This window comes from Erpetoichthys calabaricus, chromosome 9 (assembly GCF_900747795.2).
Source record: "Erpetoichthys calabaricus chromosome 9, fErpCal1.3, whole genome shotgun sequence".
In the NCBI taxonomy this organism is placed as follows: Eukaryota; Metazoa; Chordata; class Cladistia; order Polypteriformes; family Polypteridae; genus Erpetoichthys; species Erpetoichthys calabaricus.
Genome location: NC_041402.2, coordinates 141,399,147 through 141,422,958, shown reverse-complemented (window position 1 = coordinate 141,422,958; position 23,812 = coordinate 141,399,147). Strand labels below are relative to the sequence as shown.

General features: G+C 38.1%; 1 protein-coding gene across 1 annotated transcript; it reads left to right on the top strand.

Annotated features, from left to right (window-relative positions):
• The first annotated feature begins 7,926 nt into the window (after positions 1-7,926).
• On the top strand, positions 7,927-23,571 carry LOC114658172 (apolipoprotein A-IV-like). The gene is made up of 4 exons (XM_028810257.2): positions 7,927-7,976; positions 8,075-8,146; positions 16,196-16,325; positions 22,411-23,571. Exons 2-4 carry the CDS (start codon positions 8,089-8,091, stop codon positions 23,303-23,305), a joined length of 1,083 nt encoding a protein of 360 aa, XP_028666090.1. The 5' UTR covers positions 7,927-7,976; positions 8,075-8,088; the 3' UTR covers positions 23,306-23,571.
• The last annotated feature ends 241 nt before the right edge of the window (positions 23,572-23,812 follow it).

Sequence of the window (23,812 nt, the reverse complement as noted above, 5' to 3'; positions counted from 1 at the left end):
AGTGCGCGTCTGGAGCAGATGTCAGAGAGATAGAGAAGAGCAAACAAATCAATAGGGCTGTTTGGCTTTTAAGTATGCGAAGCACCGCGGCACAAAGCTGCTGAAGGCGGCAGCTCACACCCCCTCCGTCAGGAGCAGAGAGAGATAGAGAGATAGAGAGAGACAGAGTTTGTTTTTCAATCAAAAATCAATACGTGCCCTTCGAGCTTTTAAGTATGCGAAGCACCATGCAGCATGTCGTTTCAGGAAGCAGCTGCACAAAAGATAGCAACGTGAAGATAATCTTTCAGCATTTTTAGACGAGCGTCCGTATCGTCTAGGTGTGCGAACAGCCCCCCTGCTCAATCCCCCTACGTCAGGATCAGAGAAAGTCAGCGCAAGAGAGAGAGAAAAGTAAGCTGGGTAGCTTCTCAGCCATCTGCCAATAGCGTCCCTTGTATGAAATCAACTGGGCAAACCAACTGAGGAAGCATGTACCAGAAATTAAAAGACCCATTGTCCGCAGAAATCCGCGAACCAGCAAAAAATCCGCGATATATATTTAAATATGCTTACATATAAAATCCGCGATGGAGTGAAGCCGCGAAAGGCGAAGCGCGATATAGCGAGGGATCACTGTAGTGGCAAAATCTGATGCCATTATAAACAATCCCCTTCATCCCCTCCAGAAAGTGCTCTCTTTGAGAACTTTAAGCCACATGCTCATTCCTCCCGTTGCTTTCAGGCAATTCAAAGCTTCCTTCCGGAACCCCAAACTAAATACCGTCTTTTTCCGAAAATAAGACACTGTCTTACTTTCTTTTTTGGTCCAAAATACGCACGAGGGCTTATTTTCGGGGGAGGACAAAAATAAAAGTATATTTATATATTTTTATTTAATATTTATTTATTTTACACAGAATACAGAAATTAAAATTGATTCAATTACAGTCATGTCATCTTCTTCTGGAACATCGTCATAAATCAAGATTTACACCCCTGGAGTCTTCCACAATTCCCTTTTTGTACTCGACGGAATAGCTCTTTCGTTTTGTACTCATTTTAACTGTGGTTAAAAATTATTCACTTTATAAAAAATAAAATTACGTATGAGGAAATAATCAGACTTACAAGACTGAAATGAACAAACACTGTATCTGCACTGTCGCTCAATGTAGACTGCTGCCTTAACGAACAATTATTTATAGTGTGCGCCAACGACGCGTTCCGTCGCATTCCGCATATGCATGCCCCCCTCCACCCCCTCCCCACCTCATTCGACCATACTCTGCGATACGCGCGACGCAGTACAACACAGCAGAGCAGAGCGGACACAATATTTATGTATTCATGCTGCCTTATGTTGTATTTTTAAGATAAATTCCAAGAATTAATTTGAAACGAACTGTAGAGGTAAACAATGAATTTCTCGGAATATTTTATTTCAAACATTTCTCTGAAATACGAGTATTAGGGAAGCTAAACATACTTAATAAATCAACAGCATTTTTTAACGAATTCTTTTTTTCACATTATTTTAACTAGGGCTTATTTTCGGGGGAGGGCTTATATTACAAAAAGTTCCGAAAATCTCGATAGGGCTTATTTTCGGGGGATGTCTTAATTTCGGAAAAAGACGGTACTTATACAATTTTATTGTCTATTTGTGCCCAATATACATTATTATTTATTATTCATTTAAATTAATTGGTTCTATTATTTGGACTGTGAATCTGTATCTTTGTTTTTGTTGCTACTGCTGTATACATCTAAATTTACAGTTGGCATAAACAAAGTTTATTTTATCTATTCTAATCTAATCTAATCTAAACGGGCCATACTTATCTTACTTTTTCATCTGACCCAACTTGTCACCACTACAGATGACCAGTTTTAAAAACAACCAACATAACTGTGAAAATACAAACATGCTGTGCTAGATCTGAGTATTTCAGGTTATTAACAAAAAGTATTTCATTTACTGTTTCATAGTTATTAATTGCATCATAACTTAAAAAATATCTAACCATGATGCAAACATGCATTATGAGAAGTGGAGTAAAATAAATGTTGTTATATACAGTATATGATATATACAGTACTGTAGTTCCAAAATCTTAGAATTATTGTGTAGAACACTGAATTTATTTAGTCCCAAGGTTATACATGGTTTAATATATTTTAATTGTTTATATAAGGTAGTTTAAGCCATGGATTTTTTTAACCTGGCGTGTGTGACTTTCTTAGCTGTTTTGTAGTTAATGTGTGCTGACTACATTATTAAAGTAGGTTGGTTTTCACTGTCATTAACCACATACAGCATCTTTTTACTGTGGGGCTTTGTTCCAGTGTTTAAATATTAATAATAACAATTCATTTTGTATTGAAGTGTCCTACTGCTTTCTCATATCACATTTCATGTATGTACAGTATATATCAGCCCTGCTTTCTATCTGACCTTTGCTACTCTTGCACAATCACTTTTGTGTCTGTAGGCACAAAGGAGTTAAACAAATGTGACAGTTTCAGTTTATTCAAAAAAGTGCAGTTTAATATTTTATAAGAACAGCAGGAGGTGCTTCTCCTAAACAGTAAGGAAAATCCCAGATTAAACTTAGTTTTGGCAATAGTATTTGTATTCCTGGAATCTGAGTAGATTAAATGAAATCAAAGGCAAATAATGTTTATAACCTTGTCTCAAATAAATGTTTTTAAACAGAAAGTACATGTATAGAGAATTCTATCGGGCTTTAAAAAAAATAAAGTGCCATTACCTTGACCTTTGGTAATCTGGCATTTTTTTCAAGTTGGAGTCCTGTGCTTTCCACATGGTTTGACAGGATGGGCTGTGACTTTCAGTAAGCTTTGAATCAATACACTAAAAACCTATTAACTAATTATTGCCATGATTTTAAGGTGCCTGGTTAAGTTATTGTGCCATTCCCACATTTTTCTTATTATTTGGTGTTTTGATTCCAGTAATTGATTTTTGATATGTATTGTCTTTCCCACCATTGCTTACTGCAAGCATACTTCAGATCTGTTGCCATGCATGCACAAGCCCTCACTTTTCATAAACAGCATACTTGTAAATTAGGGCTGAAAGTACAACACACTCACTAGTGTGGTTTTGATTAATGAAAAAATATAATAGCAGTTTTTTTCGGTATTTGTGTGAACAACCTATACACTTAGACTAAGCAAATAACTAGTGCAGTTGCTTTGTTTTTAAGATTTAATTTTTGTACTTTTGAGTTTCCAGTGTTTTTCACTCAGGGCTGGGGAGGGGGGCCTTTCAATTTCCCAGGGGTGTTTTGTGGTGGCAGTCCAGATTCACTGGTATACCAGTGGCTCTGAATGGCACAGCCCATCTGAAGGATATATCTGTGGCTCTTTTGTTTTGTCACCCACTCTATTGATTGTTCTGAAGCACAGGTGAACTCAACAAGCAACCACATACTCCTTTTGATCTTGTAAGAACAGTTGACTAGCCATTCAACCTACCAGTAGGCACTACAGGTATATGAATGAGGAGGAGTGTGTGCTCAAGCATCTGAAAAGTGGTGTCTTATCAAGGGTTGATTCCTGGCATACATGAGATATTGCCAGAAAAGGCTCCAGCTTGATATTACCTATGATTGGAATATGTGTGCAGCAAAACAGGATAGATAGGTTGAAATGTAGTAACTGATAGAGCCACAAAGACTTTGCTTTATGTTGTCTAATAGTTGTCATTGTGAAACCAATATGACAAAGGAATTCAAAAAGCTAAAACAGTTTTGGCTACATTGTAAAAAACTGAGGGATCAAATGAAGAGAACTTTGGTCAAAATCTGTAATGTGCTAGTGAGATTGAATTTCAAGTACTGTATGCAATTCTAGCTACTGCTACCACTACTACAACTACTACTGCTACAGACATTAAATCACTAGAAGCTGTGCAGAGAAATTAAGCCATTCCGGTACCTTCCAGAGCTAACGGGCAAGTAATTATTCATCTGTGCAGCTAAGCAGTCCCCATTCTAGGTGTCTGCATTATTTGCTCTCGTTTAACTTTGTAATTTGCCATTTCCACCTAAGACTTAACTACTTTTTGCATCTGTTTGTCCTAATAGCTGCAGCTACTTTGCTTATACAACACATCAGTTCAACACATCGTGCAATGGTTGTCTAGCTTAAAGAAAACTTAGTAAGGACACCATATGTTTTTGAGTTAGAATTTTTGATCAGGGGTTAGATTTGATTTTTGATTATTTTTTGATCAGGTGTTTTATTCCCCCACACTCCCAAATCTAAGGTGACCTTACTTTAGACTGTTGTGAATTCCTTTTAAAAACGTGCTTACAATTAACACTAAATTCTTGGGTTTGATCCTGTAAATATAATACTTGTGCATGATACTCTGGTTATCAAATTGTATCTTTTGACAGAAAAATATTTGTGGTTGGTGTTTAGATACTTAACCTCTGTCACTTGTCAATAGAACACCAACAACTCTGCAGATATCAAGGAAGTGTTTGTTATTTTTATTTTTGACAATTATGGCATATAATTTAGGCTTCTAAAAATTCTTGATAGTTCCAATATGCCTGAGCTACTTTTTGTTACTTTCTTTATTAGTAGACCCCATAAGCAAAAAAAAAAACTTAACAATAATCACAAGTAATTTTAAAGCACCTATTATTAAGATCCTATTGTACAAGTATTAATAATGCCCCCTGAGAGTACACCAAGTTATAGACACAGAAACTTCTGGAGAATTCTAAGCTAGGAAACACGTGGGAATTCCTCAGAAGTAAAATGACACTGTTGCTAAGGATAGAGTGGCTTGGTTTGTCCAACTCAGCACACTACCAATGTGACTGTCACCAGGACAATCAGATAAAGACTAAAAGTGAACTGCCCTCCGGTCACATTTTACATTATAGGGTTACAATCTGAGTTTAAGTATAAGGTTGAAATGGGATTTGCCATAAAGCTGTTGATGCACTCTGGCATAAAGAGCACAAGGGAGAAATTTGGACAGCTGAGGACTTGTGGTAATAACAATGGGCAATTTACATTACAATCAATTTGTATGGTGGAGTGTTTGCTTGATCTTTTACCAACAAGATATATGTACTTTAAGACTGCAGAAAAAGTTGGTGGATATTATTAACTTTAAATAAAAAACAACTTCCTTTCCTCAGTCTGGCATGATCTGCTCAAAGTGCTTGTTCAAAAAAGTAAAACCAGACTACACATCAATTTCATATCAGTGTTTGCTTTCCGTTCAGGTTAAGTGTTGGACTTTGATTTGATCACACAATGTCTCCATCTCTTTCACTATAGTAGTATAAACAAATGGACTTTGGCTGCCATCCTATTGCTGATGCCAGCCCTGCATCCATTTCACAACCCTTCATTTTGTTGATACATTGAACTCTCACCTGCATTCATCTCAGCAGACCAGCTGCTTTTTCAGCTTAGCCAAATACTGGTATTTCTGAATAGTATGGCAAGCTAAATTAACATTTAAAAATATCTGAAAATGTATGTTAAGATATCTGGAAATGCATTTAAGATGTCTCAAAAACAATTATGGATATCTGGAAAGAAGCCTACTTCAAAATTTCTGAAACATATTTTAAGATATCTCAAACGGATTTCCTGATATCTTGAAATGATATGCCATATCATTTTAAGATATCGCAAATACATTCCCGGATATCTTAAGTAATGTTCTGCTTATTTCAGATATTTTAAATGTATTTCCAGATATTTTAAAATAGACAGGAAGTTCCATTGAAAGAGTTGGAAATTTTTGGTTTTACTTAAATAGCTCAGAGGCAGCTGATTCTCACTCACTACTAGTTGCAATGTAAACTTAAATATCACTTTTATTCCTTTGGAAAGACCAACTGCGAAGCCATAAAATAAAATTCAATCCTTCCACATTAAGCTTGCCCTGCCTGCTTGTAGAACTTCCCACATGAAATGACCATCTTAGGAAAGACAACACAGTGGTACTTCATTTTATTGCAACTTAAAGCTGTTTTACTAGTGAAGGACTAGTAGTCTTTGTAGTATTCCTATCTATTCTTATCTTTCTTGAATTCTTCAGTCTCCAATAATTGGGCCATTTGACTCAAAACTGGAAAAGGCATGTTAAGAATGGTAGCAGACTAATGGATATGCTTTATTATGGGAGTGGGCTGGATGATGTGTGCCAGTTTTTTGCCCAATAAATGGTTCTAGAATGGATAAAATAACTATTCCACATTCCATTTACATATTTTCTGTATCTCACATATTTTTACCATTTGCTAGGCCCTGCTATGGCATGTTATTTAATCAAAGCAGTTTGTAGCAAACACTATAGACACCCAAATAACATTGTCACCTAAAATAGAAAGCAAATACAACTGAGCAGAGCCGGACTGACGTTTACAATCAGCAGGAGCTTTCCCGGTGGCCTGCTACTTGGCCAGGCCTGGCATTCAGAGCAACCAGAGAAATAAACTAATGGTGAGATTATATGATGTTAAAATACTGGAAAATGAGCAGACGTTATTGTTCTGTAGTGGGCACAAATCCTTTCGGTTTAACGTTGGAGGGTTTCTTTTCTGGTTTCTGTTTAGATGGTTTCTTGTTTTTGTTCAAGTCAAGTTTTGATTTTGCATGCGTCTCATGCTCTGACAGTTAAACAGAATGATGAGAGGTGAGTACGTATGGTGCTTTTGTAATTAAAGTTATATATGAAGATTTTTTAAAAGTTTATAATATACTTTGAGTTATATTTGTATGTTGTATGGGTTTTGGTATTTTTAACTGTATATTTATTTTGTTTTATTTTTGTTTCAGATTTTAATGAAGTGTAGATATGGTCACATTTTTAAGGTTTTTTTTTCTTTTTCCCACAGAGTAAATGAATAGGCTACACAAAATTATTTATTTTTTTTATTTTATTAATGAAACGCATATACGAGTTGAATGATTTGTGTTTTTAAATGTACCTGTTGTTTACTCCATGAGAAGTTTGTTAATGAACATGTCTTGTTTTTATTTTATTTAAATTTTTAAAGTGCGTCTCTTGTGCTCTTACAGTTAAACCTTAGCGGTATGATAAGAGAGTGACTGAACAGGCTAAACAAAATGTTTCACAGTTTTTTGTTTACTAAGTGCATTCTTTAAAAAATGCTTGACAGAATTCTGTAGCACTGAGACATGTTTTGAGTCTTTTGTCTATTGAAGAAATTCAAAGTGGTGTTTTTTGACCAACACTTCAAACTTTGTGGAAAAGTATTCAGCATTACCATCCAGACACTGACAGCGGTGGTGTAGATTCCAGTCTCACAGTTGAAACTGCACACACTGAGAACTACTTTTTGTGGTTCATTGCTTTTTGCACATTTGTTTCGATATAAATATTATAGAACTACATGGTTTATTTATTTATGAAGTGTTTACATTTATGAAGTGTTGTTCCACACTTTATCAGAGGTTGTCTTGAGACTAATATTTAAGAGTGAAATGTTTGTGTAAAAGCTGAATTTACAGTCTCCTATTTCATAAAAAATTGTGTTTGTTGTTTTTTTGAGTCTGTGCCTGTACAAGAAAGCTGATGTATATTGTGTGGCCTGGGTGAGACTTGGGATTCCCGACCTGAACAGGTTTCCCAGTCCGGCCCTGCACCTGAGTATATAAACGGTTTATAACCAGAAACAGGCACGTGCTGTGAAGTTTTGAGTGTGAACCACACAATCTCTTCGTCCAGCCTGTGCTGATCATACCTGCAGTGTTGGCTCGGAGCTGGCGGTCGCATTTCGTCAGAGGTCTCCTTATCTGAAAGCGCTCTCCTCACAATAAATGACATCATCTGCAATGTTTCTCTTTGAACTTCCACGTTGGGTTTGTTGACAGCGATAAGGGTCAAGTATTCAGCGCGAGGCTCTCTCGGGTATAAATAGTGTTGCGCGCGCAGGTGAGTGCTACCACTCCAGGTCGTCGAGCTGCTGGTGAGCCGGGCGGAGGGGCGTGTGGGACAGCTGGAGAGTCTGGGCCGGGCACTTTTCGCTTACATTTACAGATAACGACTTTATGTTCTCATTTACAGGTCTTTTTAACAAAATGGAAAAAATGTTTGTCAAGTTTGGATTCTGCTTTCTTTCCCTGGCTCTCACAACAGGTTAGTATTTGTGAGGCGGATGGCACTTGTCTGTTCGATATCTTGCTGAGTTCAGCCGTCGGTGTAGTAACGTTACTTCTCCGCAAAACTGGGAACTGTTACCCCGGTCCTGGGGGGGCACTAGTTTCCTTTCTAAACATTTTTTTTACGTTAGTGAAATATACCAGTTACTTAGACTTATGTAGGCTATTAGTGTTCGGTTTGTTCTGGTGGTAGAAATTTTGTAAGTGTGCGGTGGCGGAAATGCCACATGTTCTGTAAATAGGTGTGTACAAATATTATTTTAAGTCTTCAAAAGGTTTTCTGTTGTTTATTTGTGAGCAGATATTTCAAATAATTCTTTCAGGATTAGTACGTGCTAGTGTGAAAGTTCATGTACCCCACTGCTACTGCATTACTTTCTGGTATTGCTGGTTCACATAAGGAACCAATTAATGCCTCTAAATTATAAAATGAAGGGCAAACTAACACAAATATAAACAAAATTGAAACTTCAAAATGCCATAAATATTAATCTTCAGGCAGAGCTTAAACAAGCCACCCTGTTAAATTAGAAAGCGGCTGAAGGCAAAAACGTCAGCACTAGTGCATTGTGCATCTTTGGGACAAATGCAAATCCTAAAATATGATAGCATACTTAATAATTACCGTTATTAAAATGGAGAAATTTCATGAAAACAAACATATTGGTTGTTATTCTAATAATGAATGTTAACATGATGCAGATCTGTAGTAAACTGATGTGTGGAGAATTTCTGTAATGTTTTCATAGCAAGAGTATGGCTTAACGAGTTGCCTTTCAAATATGAAAAAAATCCACTTTTTTTTTTCAATTGTGTGATTTCTACTTTTATAATATTGTTGAAATTTCGATGCATAGAGTAGCAGTAACATAAAAAAAACAAGGATACAGCCTCACAGGACAAATAATAAGGCCAATGAATAAATAAAGGTATATTGGGCAGAAATTTCAAAATGAGCTTAAAGAGTACTTCAGGAGGAAACACATAATTGCCTGATAGCAATGGGCAGAAAAGACCCCCAGAGGCACTTCTGAGCCTGTGGCTAACTGTGCACCAAGAGAGCACCTGCTGGACGGGATGATAGGATTTCTCATGATCCAATTTTTCAAATTTTAGGGAGCATGTTTTTGAGGTTAGATTTATACATAGAGGTACATACACTTGCACACCATTAATCTTTAAGTTGCATATCTAAGTCCACACATAGATACAAACACATTGACACACATGCAACATTCTGTCTCATCTCAGTAATGTACTAAAAGGCACATGTATGTGCAACTCAACATGTAACTTGATATACGGTATAAATTGGCATATACAGTTAACACTTTTACCATAATTTAACAGGAAGGTGACAGACAGCCAAGTTGCCAGTTATTTAACCATCAATAAATAGACAGGAGCATAGATCACCACAGAACATGGGTAGCACTGTACTTTCATATTACATAGAATATTTTTGTAAAATTTATTGTTTTATTATAGCATTTTTCTGAGCCTATAACAATAAAACAAGTACCTATAAATTACAGTATTTTTGCATATTGAAATAATTGATACTGGCAGTCAACACTGCCTAAATTTAAATATAAATAAAATTTATGTATTTAAAAATATTTGTTAACTGTTAAATGTCTTAAAGTTCTCTCACTGAGGAAATACATTGTTAATTGTATGCATTTTTGCTGGAATTCTTACAGTGTACTTTTACATTCATCAAAACCACCAACACATAGACATGCTTAAATTAATGCATCTCTAAGGCATTTTAACATCTATTCAAATATGTACAAACACGAGTATTTTCAGGATTAGCAAAGTGGCACTGCAGTTAGTGGCATATCCTGACAGCATTTGGACTCCAATCTAATGGCTGGGCATGGTTAGTTGTCTTCTTTATAATGACTACAAGCTCTTCCACTGCTTTCACGCTTTCCTTCTAGGGAGTTCATTTTGTTTAGAAGACTTTCAGTCAGGTTGATTGGAACTGGCCCAATGTGGGGTGTAAATGAATGTCCTCAGGAATGGTCAACAGACCCAGGTATGGTTGGTAACTGTGCTGTGCCAGCTGTTGCAGGTAATATATCTGGGAGTAGTTTGTTTAGAAAATGGAACAATTCATGCATAAATTCACCACACACATAACAATGTGCATTTTTAGATATAAGTAATAATTCTTTGCATTTATATAGTGCTTTTCTCACTACACAAAGCGCTCAGCAATTGCAGGTTAAGGACCTTGCTCAAGGGCCCAACGGAGCACTGTCCCTATTGGCATTTCGATTGCCAGTGAAGATCCCTAGCCTCAGAGCCACCACTCCGGGGTTGGTGATATACACACCAACAGGCACCATTATACATTTTTCCCAGCATGGAAAAATAATAACTTCACACTTTTTTCCAGCTGAAGAAAATTGACGATGAAAAATAGAAATCCCTCCATTTTGAATTGTTACTTTTATTATAAAGTAGTTAGATTTCATGTTTACAAAATATGATGCCTGTCTGAATATAATATTTTGATTCTAATAGTGGTGTAGTGTATATTCCAGTCATCTCATACATACATAAATATGATTACACAAAATTTAGCAGATAATGAAAGAGGCAAGTTAATATTTGCAGATTTTTTGTTTTCACATGAATAGTTTTGTAAACAGATATTTATTTTAAGTCCTTTGAATTTTTAACTTCTATTCCTGACACCTGCCCACAGTAGTATAACTCAATCATGATTATGGTAATATTGGAAATGTGTTTTTTTACATATGTGTATATATACTGCTGAAAAAAATTAAAGGAACACTTTTTAATCAGAGTCCAGCATCAAGTCAGTGAAACTTCTGGGATACTGATCTGGTCAGTTAAGTAGCAGAGGGGGTTGTTAATCAGTTTCAGTTGCTTTGGTGTTAATGAAATTAACAACAGGTGCACTAGAGGGGCAACAATGAGACAACCCCCAAAACAGGAATGGTTTAACAGATGGAGGCCTCTGACATTTTTCCCTCCTAATCTTTTCTGACTGTTTTTTCACTAGTTTTGCATTTGGTTATGGTCAGTGTCACTACTGGTAGCATGAGGTGATACCTTGACCCTGCAGAGGTTGCACAGGTAGTCCAACTTCTGCAGGATGGCACATCAATATGTGCCATTGCCAAAAGGTTTGCTATGTTTCCCAGCAAGTCTCAAGGGCATGGAGGAGATTCCAGGAGATAGGCAGTTACTCTAGGAGAACTGGACAGGACCGTAGAAGGTCCTTAACCCTGGTATCTGCTCCTTTGAGGAAGGAGGAACAGGATGAACACTGACAGAGCCGTACAAAATGACATCTAACTGGTGTGAATGTCTCTGACCAAACAATCAGAAACAGACTTCATGAGGGTGGCCTGAGGGCCCAACATCCTCTAGTGGGCCCCATGCTCACTGCCTGGTGCCGTGGAGTTCAATTGGCATTTGCTATAGAATACCAGAATTGGCAGGTCCACCACTGGCACCCTATGCTTTTCACAGATGAGAGCAAGTTCACCTTGAGCACATGTGACAGACATGAAAGGGTCCGGAGAAGCAGTGGAGAACATTATGCTGCCTGTAACATCGTTCAGCATGACCGGTTTGGTAGTGGGTCAGTGATGGTCTGGTGAGGCATAACCATGGAGGGACACACAGACCTCTACAGGCTAGACAACGGCACCTTGACTGCCATTAGGTATCGGAATTAAATCCTTGGACCTATTGTCATACCGTATGTTGGGTAACCCATGGGTCCTGGGTTCCTCCTTGTGCACGACAATGCCCGGCCTCATGTGGTGAGAGTATGCAGGCAGTTCATGGAGGATGAAGGAATTGATGCCATTGACTGGCCCCCACACGCGCCTGACCTAAATCCAATAGAACAGTTCTGGGACATTATGTTTCGGTCCATCCAACGCCGCCAGGTTGCTCCTCAGACTGTCCAGGAGCTCAGTGATGCTGTAGTCCAGATCTGGGAGGAGATCCCCCAGGACACCATCTGTTGTCTCAATTAGGAGCATACTCCGACGATGCATACAAGCATGTGGGGGCCATACAAATTACTGAGTATGATTTTCAGTTGCTGTAATAAATATTTGGCAAAATGGACAAGCCTGCCGCATCATTTTTTCACTTTGATTTTTGGGGTGTTTTTGATTTTAGCCCTTAATGTAGGTTGATAATTTTCATTTCCATCAAACAATGTGGCATCCTCAATCTTTTCTTTTTAATGATTGTTAACACGCATAATGTTTGTAAAATCATTCTGCACATTCATAACTGTTTGACCAATTAGGTTCGCTTCTGTATATATGAAGCTGTTTCATCGATTAGGTTTACTTTTGTATTTATGTAACTGTTTGACCAATTAGGTTTGCTTATGTATATAGATTAGCTGTTTGTCCGATTAGGTTCGCTTCTGTATATATGAAGCTGTTTAACCGATTAGGTTTACTTTGGTATATATGTAAGTGTTTGACCGATTAGGTTACTTCTGCCCCGGGCAACGCCGGGTATATACAGCTCGTATATATATATATATATATATATATATATATATATATATATATATATATATATATATATATATATATATATAATATATACACATACATACATACATATACACACATAGATGCACTTACAATAACATAGAAATCAATATAAACAACATTAACATCATTATCATATGAGAATATGAAGTAATATATAAGAAGCACATTTCATATAAATATAAATTATTAAACAGTAAAATCTTCTTCTATAATTTGCTACCGTGGCTTTTCGTTGGTCTGTCCAGGATTTGAAATCACATGTAGCTTGCAAACCGTTTCACGTATTGACTTGAAATGTGGTACACATATAATACGTCACGTCTGCTATCAGCTTTATGGGTGATGAATGTATTACTCTTTTTATGTTTATTTTATTTTAGAATCAACTCCTATCTGCGCACACCAGGGTGGCCGTGGGCGGATGCGTATGGTGTATTCACTCCATGTTATCGTGCATTGCGCTGTCACTGGTATTTTGATAAAAGAATTTGAACAATATATAAGAAGCATATAAATTATTAAACAGTAAAACATTAACATTTAAGAAGTAAAGTTACATTGAGTACTACTGCAGTGCCTTCGGGTATACCTCATTTTTTCTTTGCCCATTACATGCTTAAATGTATACATTTTTTGGTGTACCTACCCGAGAACACGCGACATATAACCGACCGTGGGAGAAGCATGGATTTTAAACACGCGTTGAGTTCATCTGCTGGTCTCCCTCGTGGAATAACTGGTAATGTTTGAGTAAAATCTACAGCGAGTAAAACGACATTACCTCCTTTTTTTTTTTTTACGATCTGTGAGATCTTGCTTTTTTCGGTTCAAGGCTTCATAAGCTCTTTTATGTTCAATGTTGTACTTAATAAGTAGTAATTATCCCAAACCATGATCTTTGAATGTTGCAAGACTTTCGCCTTGTATGTAGATCGGGGTAATTACATTCATTGCATTCCTAGTCTGAATCACAATCTGATTGTATGGGTGGTTACCTGGCACTGTAGGGTTGCCACCCGTCCTTTAAAATACGGAATCGTGCCGCGTTTGAGAATGAAATTGCGCGTCCCATTTTCAATCAATACTGGACGGGATTTATCCCGTATTTTTTGTATCATTTTTTTTTTAAAGCAGCGTCTCATGCAAATCATCCCACACGCATTTTATGAAGATGCCTCCTTTCCTACTTTTGATTGGGTAATACTTGATGTCATCGTTAGTTTGATTGGTGTTTTTAACTGTCCAGTGAGTAGGGCGTGTCTTTCAACCGTAAGCAGATTTTTTGCAGTGGTATGACTGACCTCGGCGACGTTATACGTCAAAAATAAATTACGATAAATGACGATTTTAGCGATACTTTATTATGACGGCGGCTACATAGACACGATCAAATAAAAACAAAAAAATCAAATAATCATTCTACATTTTCAAAACGTCGAAAAAACGACGGAATGAAAAAAAGGCCCACCCGACGACCCACCCATTCCATTTTTATATATATAGATTGATTCCCTTCTTTAGCTGACTGCCTGCTCATATAAGGCGCTCTGCCGTTTTTTTGTGAAGCAGCCTTTACACAGGTTCTCCGCTGTTTTATAAACGAACGCCATATAAGGTCATCCTTTTTCCTTGCTTCGCCAAGGAAGCAGCCTTTTTATTTAATCCACGGGTTCTCCGCTGTTTTATTGTTCGTTTATTACGATTGTTATAGTTCTCTTTGTATACCACCTTGTCAGTTCAGCACTCCGGTTGTAATATGACCAAGCCGTGCAAGCTTACTGTTGAGAATGCAACGTATAGTTGTACAGGAGAAAAGCAATCTTGCCTCAGATCAGTGGCAACCTTTTGTAGGTCTATGAACTTAATTTAAACTTTAGGTGTACATGGTGCTTTGTTTCCGAAGTACCTGCACTCATGAAAATGTCTGTATGTGTCAGTCGCTTCATATTCTTTTCCTACATTATCAATTGTGTAATGTGTTTTTTGAACAGGTTTGATTCATCGAAGTGATTACTCGTGCTGCGTTCAGTCAGTTCACGTGAGCCGCTCTCTTGTGTGATGTTGCGATGTCCACGGCTTTATTTAATGTTAGCTAAGACCCGGCACTTAAAAGTTTCTCGCTACAGCAATTTTAACTCCGTTACAAAGTGATCCAAAGTCTCGTTCATACCTCGTGTCTTCTCATTAAACTTGTATGTCGCGAATATGGTATTGCAAACGGCAGCGGGAGCATTTCTATAAACTTAATTTAAACTTACGGTTTACACCGTACTTTGTTTCCGCAGTAGCTGCACTTATGAATATGCTTGTATGCGTCACCCGCTCGCTTTTTTTGTTTCGCTGCCTTCTCAATTGTGTAATGAATGTTTTCTTCAGCGCTCTTTGGGGCTCTTCCTTGTTTTCTACGTACTGCATTCACAGTCAGTTCACGTGATTACGTGGGAGGCGTGATGACGCGATACGCAACTCCGCCTCCCACGGCCATCGAGCTGCAGTCTATTACAGTATATGGACAAAAAAGAGGTTCCAGTTATGTCCGTTACGCGTACAATTTCGAAATGAAACCTGCCTAACTTTTGTAAGTAAGCTGTAAGGAATGAGCCTGCCAAATTTCAGCCTTCCACCTACACGGGAAGTTGGAGAATTAGTGATGAGTGAGTCAGTCAGTCAGTGAGTGAGTGAGTCAGTGAGGGCTTTGCCTTTTATTAGTATAGATATATATTGTGATGGTCTGCGGTGGGTTGGCACCCTGCCCGGGATTGGTTCCTGCCTTGTGCAATGTGTTGGCTGGGATTGGCTGCAGCAGACCCCCGTGACCCTGTGTTTGGATTCAGCGGGTTGGAAAATGGATGGATGGATGGTTATTGTGATGGATGGCTAGGGCCCATGCCCGGCTGGGACACCCCTGCAGCATATGATCCAGGGGAGCAAGCATGGGAAACATAATATCTCCCCCTGGATGCCAAATGGCAGCCTCCCTGGGTTGCAGCGGTGCCTCGGACTCCCCCAGGGCTTCATGGGGGTTGGAGTGTTGTGCAGCCCTGTTGGGTTCATCAGGCGCCACCAGGGGGTACTGCAGCAGGAGCTGCTGGACCCTTCTGGGCACTGGTTTCGCCACACCCGGAAGTGCAGCCAGATGTCGGCAATCAAGCACCTAGAGCACTTCCAAGTGCCCAATTAAAGGAGCCAGTAACCACCACTCAGCAGCCAGGATGGTGGAGGAGGACGAGGTTGCCTGGAAGGAGTGGTGGTGCAGAGGAAGAGTACGTTACTTTTGTGTGTTGGTGCTTTGGGACTGTGTTGTGGCTGGGGGACACAGGGAAGACGTGCCCTCCAGCTGGAGAAAAATCAAAGTTTATTTTATATGTGTGGCTCCGTGTCCAATCTGTGTCGGGGCGGCCTTTATAGCGCCTTTTGTTACAATATTATAATATATAATTTGTTTACATTTTTTTTAGGATATCCAGCTTATTACAGCCCTGAAATGGTTGACAGGGATGAAATACGGGGTTATTTTAGTGACATAAGTAACCAGGCTGAAGAGAAAAATGATAAGACTCCATCTTCAGAAACATTTAAGACAGAATAGTGAGTACTGATCACATTAAAATTATTAAAACTGAGTGTAATCCTGGATACCAAATTACATCTGTGATTCAAATTGCAAAATTAGTCTTCAGGATAATTCTGAAAGAATTCTGATCTACAGTATATGATTCATTTTTGGTAAGAATTTAAAACCCTGTCCCTACAATGTTTATCAACATAATTCTGTCAAGGACTTAAGCTGTAGTAATTATCTGTAGTATTTGGGCATAACTCTGTCATTGAATATAGATATACTTATAGAGAGCTGTTTACTATTTCTTACTGTATATCACTGTTATTCTATAAGGACTCAACTCCACTCTGCACATAATGTTTACAGATAAAATTGCAATCACTACAACATATGTAAGACTTTTGTAAACCATCTTCCTTTTCTAGTTTTAACCAACTTTTTGTAATCTCCAGTTATCTAAACGTTTGCCCTAAATTGTGTATAAATGACGTGCAGCAATTGACTATGATGAAGGAGCAATCAAATAAGATGTTCTGTTTTGTGGTGCTGTTTATTTATAGTTGTCAACTAATTTTGCTCATTAAGGTGAATATATTAACCAGACACTGCCATTCATAAGGGTCACAAGACATTTTGAATACTTAAAGTTACTTAAAGCATTCTAAAAATCTTTTGGTCCAATTTATACATATCTAAATCAGCTGCTTCCAATTCTGGGGCGTAAATGGTACGTACGCACAAAAATGTTGCGCATGCCTGTTTCCATGCTCACATTGCAATGTATAAAAACCAAAAAGCCACGCACATTTTCACGTCAGGTCAATCCCATGCATACGCAAGTTCTCCACCCAGTTTTGCAAACTGGCGCACCCAGCGTCAAAGTAGTGCTACTGTTCCTTTGTGGCTTCCCTTTATTTTTTAGATTCACATCCCTGACATGATCTTTATCAAATACACTGATATTAACTGCAAATCGTTTATTAGTTTAAGGCATCTGATTGTAATCAACCCATAACCATATAATGGTGCATTCCAAATACTATAGCTGCTTTAGCGTTGTCACTGTCAGTGCACCACTCAGAGAATTTAACCCACTGTATCTGAGTGTGGAATCACAGCTGTACAGCAGCTGATCGGATTATCGGGATACAGCATCTAGCACATGCTGTCTCAGCCTTGCGCACAGTCTGTTTGAACTTCTCCCATACAGTATGGCAGAGTCTTTCCTGTAAGGACTTCACGCTTCAGAAACAGTTTGATCCCAAGACCTCTAAACACACTCAATCAGTTCATCAAGTGTTCCTAGTAGAGCTGTTTGTACTTATAAGTACAATCACCTCACTGTAAACATGCACTACAGTTATAATATTGCACAACTTTATAAAGCGTGTATTTACATATGATGACGACTGGCTTCTAAGTCGATTTAGATTTCCAACCGCTATCTTATTGGAGCTCTTGATATCATTTTTAAGATGAAATGCAGTAAAGCATGTTTATTACATTATAGAGATAAGTTTTAAACTTCATTAAAATAATGTATTTTGTTAATAATTAAACATGTGAGGACAGGCTGGACAGCGGTCACAATGAGCTGGTGCCCTGTTCAGGGATTGTTCCTGCCTCGCGCTGTATGCTTGCTGAGATTGGCGTGACCCTGGATGAATAGATGGATGGAATAATTAAACATGTACTACGAAGATATTTCAATGTTCCATAAAGGTTTTGAAAAATCGGCGTTCACTACCCCTGCGCCTTCGTGTCCCAATGTTTAATACATGCTTTAATTCCTATCATTATGAAAATAATATTAAGTATACATCTTAGTATTTAAATGGTTCAGAGAGCTGTAATATCATGAATGTAATGTATTCTGTGTCCTGTCGGCGGAAGAGAAAGCCTGTTTAAGAAGCATGTAGTGATCCACACATAAAGACTACATAGAAGAACATATACAATACGAAGCATTTAACGTGCTACTTTAGTTACAATGGGATTTGAGAGACTAGTAAATTAAACGATTTTAAGATGACGTTTATGACGTTTTACTTTAATGATAAAATAAACTACGTGATTAAAGTGGAAATTTCAAGATTAAAGTTGACATTTGGATATTTTTTCCACTGTGTCAATATTTTGTTTTTCTTTTCTCTGTACCCAAATATGCTTCCATATGACACTCCGACGATGGGCCATGACTCGCATTTTCATTGTGACTCTAATATCTGACCACTTCCTATTTATTTTGGGCACTTTGTGATTTTCTGAACTTGAATTTTCGAGTTTCACCCCACTCTGTTACTCAATCAATTTCTTTTTGTTGTTTATGTCACTGCTTAAACCAACAAATAGTACGTTTCTCCTTGCCACTACTTGGTATTCGCTGAAATTCTTCTTTTTCCCCTGTGCTTTTGTCATTGTCTTTTCGCAGAATGCTGAACTTAAGGGCTATTTATATTGATTTGCATATTCAAAGAGCATAATTCTCGGAGGAGTCTGGGTGGGGGGGCAGGTGTGTGCACCAGCCTTACATTTCATTCTGACCAGGATTTATGTAGCGGAAGAACGAGGAAGTTAGCGTACGCACAGATTTATGCCTCTGGATTTTTTTGTGTATATGCACATTTCCACTTTTGTGCGTGCACCATGTTTTAGTGTGAATTCTACGCACAGCGTAATGCATGAGTCCCCTGGTCTGGTAGTACCACTGTGACTTGTGCTCCAACAAGTCCTATTCCAGAAATAAACACCTTCCTTTGATTACTTTGATTTTTTTATATCCATTGTTTCTACCTTTGTTCTATAGAATTAGAAGCAGGCTGCAGCGTGTTAGAGTCTGAGTCAAAATATTTAGAGCACATATCTCACTGCTCAATTGAAAAATTAAAGTAGGAAGCACAGAAGATGGATATGCGAGTTATTTGCTTTGTATATATATATTTTTATATACAGACTCAGACTATTATGTTTTTTTATTATCTTTACAATTATATTTCTTAATAAACTATAGCTTTAATTATATTGAAGTTTATTTTTCACTATGCTGTATTAGTATCAGATAATTGTTTTTTTGATTAAAGTTGTATTTTAGTAATATACAACAACTTGTGTCCTTAAGAGGCATACTTTGTAGATTAGTTCGGCAGCAGTCTATACATAAAACAGATGCCTTCAAACTCTTAAAGAATTTTAAAATGAACTCATTAAAAGCATCAATTCATCAAGATACAGAGTTTTGGGGAACTGGCACCTATCCAGCCGATAAAGAATGAAAACATATTCAGCTGAGCCTGAAGTCCATCCTTTTTCTAAGGACACATACTCTTAATAGAGCCAGAGCCTATCCTCACAGCATTAGAAACATAGCCAGATTATAGCCTTGGATGGCTGGCCTGACCATTACAAGGCATGCACATAGCAATATATGATACAGCATCAGTTTAGAATTTCCATTTATCCTACTATGTACATAATTGAGATTTGAAAGAAAGCTGGAGTATGTGCACATTTCAAACAGTGAACTGGCCAGGTCTCCAAAGCATTGAATTAACATTGCTAACAAATTCAACAGCTGTGCCTGTAATCAAGAAAGTGTGAAAACTGCAATTCTTGTACCTCGTGATAGATAAACAGTGAAAGGTTGATAGAAAATGCTGGCATGTCCCATGTACTTTACAGTGTTTATTATTAGGTAAATTTTATTGTATATTTATACATTTAACATGTGATCAGTCTATATACAGCAGTGCTCTTACAAAGTATTCATATCTCTTCAGATTTTTTTATGTTGCAGCCGTATGCTAAAATTGTTTAATTTTTCCCCTCATCAAGCAACACTCAATATTCTAGAATGACAAAGCAAAAGTAACATTTAGGAATTTTTGTAAATTTATTAAAAATAAAATCTGAAATATCACATTGATACAGGCATTGACCTTTAGCTATGACCCTTGAAATCTGGCTCAGTTGCATACCATTTATTAAGATGCTTCTGCTCCTTGCTTTGAGTTTATCCATCCATCCATCCATTTTCCAACCCGCTGAATCCGAACACAGGGTCACGGGGGTCTGCTGGAGCCAGTCCCAGCCAACACAGGGCACAAGGCAGGAAACAATCCTGGGCAGGGTGCCAACCCACCGCAGGACTGCTTTGAGTTTACCTGTGGTAAATTCAATTGATTTAGAATGATTTGGAAAGGCACATACTGTCTATATAAGTTCCCACAGTTGAGAATATGTATCAGGACAAAATCCAAGCCAAGAGGTTGAAGGAATTGCATGCAGAGTTTAGAGACAGGATGGGTGTTGAGGCATCACTCTGCACAAAGCTACTAAAAATGTCAGCAACATTTGAGGTTCCCAAAAGCACAGTTGCCTCCATGTTCTTAATTGGAACAAGTCTGAGACAATCATGACTCTTCCAAGACAGAGCAATCAGGGAAGAAGAGCCTTGGTAAGTGAGGTGACGAAGAACCTAATGGCCACTCCAGCTAAGCCCCAGGGAACCTGTGTAGAGATGAGAATCTTCCAGAAGGACAAACTACCACTATAACACTCCACTAATCTAGGTTTAATGGCAGAGTGGCTGGACAACACATGAAAGCCCTCTTGGAGTTTGCAAAAAGGCACCTAAATGCCTTCAAACTCTTAAAGAATTTAAGACTATAAAGAACCTGAGACTATAAGAAACAAGATTGAGCTGTTTGGCCTTAATTGTAAGTGCCACCTGTGGAGGAAACCAGATACCACACATTACCTATGCAATACAATTCCAACAATGAAGCAGTGGCAGTATCATACTGTTGGGTTGATGTTCAGCAGCAGGGACTGGCAAGGCTAGTCAGGTTTTAGGGAAAGCTGAATGGAGCAAAGAAACCTGCTCCAGAGCACTATGGACCTTGTACTGGACTGAAAGTTCACCTTCCAACAGGACAATGATCCTAAGCACAAAGCAAAAACAACATAGGAGTAGCTTTGGGTCAGATCTTCGGGAGCCCAGCCAGAGCACAGATTTTTGGAGAGACATGGCAGAGAATCCCCAAATCCTGTTGCGCAAAGCTTGTTGCATCATACCCAAGGAGTCTCCAGGCCATAATCCCTGCCACAGCTGCTTCAACAAAGTACTGAGATAGTGTTTTAATACTTGTGTCAAGGTGATATTTCAGTATATTTTTCACAGATTTGCAAAAAAGTCTGAAATCTTGTTTTTACTTTGCTATTTGGAGGTTTTGAATATTTTTGGTGTGGTGAAAAAAATAATTTAAATGATTTTAGCATGAGGCTGTAAAATAACGAAATGTGTAAAAAGTGAAGGGGTCTGAATACTTTCTGAAGGCATTGTAAATACCACATGGATTGGAAACTCTTCTGAGGAAATGTTAATGCAAATATACATATGTTGTAAGACATGGGTGTGAACACCACCAGTCAAACACCACTTTTTTTATACAAAACACACGTTAATTAATAAAACACAGTCCCACACAGTACACAGTGCTCCCAGCACCAATCACCCTGTCTTTCCTCTTTTCACGGGAGCTTCGTCCTGCTCCCACTCCCGACTCTATCTCCCTGATTGTAGGGAGGCAGCCCCTTTTATTTCCACCCGGATGTGCTCCAGGTGCTTGATGATGTTCTTCCGGCAGCACTTCCTGATGTGGTGGAAGTGCTGCCCTTGCACCTGGAAGTACTCCAGGTGTTCCTGGAAGATCCTCCCTTCCTCTTCCCAGGTGTGGTGGAAGTGTCGATCTCCCGGGCTCCACAATGCTCGGGGCGCACCCTGGCAGTGGCTACAGGCTCCAGTGGGCTTGAGCCTCCTTGCTCCTTCCCCATGACCCCAATAACATCCAGGACGGTTGCCCCCTTGTGGCCCGGGAACGTATAAGCCACCTCCCGGTCCTTCCAGGCATCCCGACTGGGTCTGACCCCCAGCCTCCTGTAACAATGTTTATTAAGTTCGTTCATATAGTTCTCTGATGCTTTTTAAGGCCAGTTTAGTTAATATCATTTATCTGTTTGCAACTTGCAGTTCATAGTATACAAGGCTTTAAAATACGTTTTAGACTAACAAAATCTCTAAATTTATAGTTCGTATTTTTTTTCTCTTTCTAGTGGTGTATGGAAATCAAGCCTTGAAAACCTAAATCTGTACAAGGAACATATCCATCAAAGGCTGACACCTTTCACTATTGAGCTCCACAACAAGTTGATTTTAGACTCTGACAAGCTGCGTGCACAGATATCCAAGGAACTACGTGAACTTCAGGAGAAACTGTTTCCATATGTTGATAATGTTCACCAGAAAATATCACAAAATGTTGCTGAAATCCAGGATCATCTCACACCATATGTTAGTAAACTGAACACTGTTATAAACCAGAATGGTGAAGACATTTGCAAGCAGTTCAACCTCTATACCAAGGAACTAGAGAGCACATTGCAAGAAGAATACCACACAAAACTCCCTGGCAACAATGAGGTTCTCCAGGGGATTGTTCAAATCATAGAGAACAGCTATCTAAGAGTAAATCCTGTTTTTGAAGAGTTTAAGGAGAAAGCCAAACAGGCTTTTGCAGAAGCAAGAGAACATGTCATTTTCAGCAATGAGGATGATCATAAAGAAGTAGAAAGACATACTGATGAATTGTTTCACCAGCTTGTGGAAAACTTGGAAGATCTAAAAACGAATGTTCAGAGAGGAATGTCAACTACATATATGTTTGCTTCGGAAGTCAATATAAAAAACAGAGAGAGTTCTGGTCAGCCTAACAGCATTTACAATGATGGTGTTCTAAGGCTGAAAAGGGAGAAAATAACCGAGTTCTGTGAAAATTACTCAAAATATACTGAGCAGTTCAGGCAGAGGATTGAGGAAAACTTTACTGAGTTGAAATATGGAAGATCTCCTTATTTTACTAAAGCAAAGGAAAATGTACATGCCTTACAAGGAGATTTTTCTGCAAAGCTGAGTTCCTTATTAGATGACATCCACCAAAACCTAAACTGAAACCAATCTCAGGACTATGTAAACAAATCTCCGCAATGAGCAATTGTTTGTATTTTCTTTTTGATGCACTTAAGTAAATTGGTAAACGCCAATAAGTTGCAGGTCAATTGCATTTGATTTCCTTATTACTTCATTTCTTCAGTTTCTTTTGTATGTTTTGTATTGTTGTACATAATATATTTATTACATTCCATATTTGCTTTATGCATTCATGAAAGACGTTTGAGAATTTTTGGGGTTAATAAACATTGGGATTTTTATTACAATGATAGGATGCTGCATCATGTTTGTTGAAAGTGTGTCAGTTTTTCCTTTACACAATATAAAGACTTACCTTATTTAATTACAGGTACAGGTTGTAATGCAGTGTACATTGGACATGGCAATAGTGGTGAAAAAGAAAACTGGGCATAAGAATAAAATAAACAAATGTCCACCAAAAGAAGGATGACTGATTTGCATTCAAAATTATTAAAACACAAGTAAAAAATATATGATATTCTAAAA

Bases quoted from the DNA above. Each gene is read 5' to 3' on its own strand.
- LOC114658172 (XM_028810257.2), top strand. From the start codon at position 8,089: ATGGAAAAAATGTTTGTCAAGTTTGGATTCTGCTTTCTTTCCCTGGCT. The intron at 8,147-16,195 runs GTTAGTATTTGT...CATTTTTTTTAG, and splicing joins TTCCCTGGCTCTCACAACAG to GATATCCAGCTTATTACAGC. The intron at 16,326-22,410 runs GTGAGTACTGAT...TTCTCTTTCTAG, and splicing joins GAAACATTTAAGACAGAATA to TGGTGTATGGAAATCAAGCC.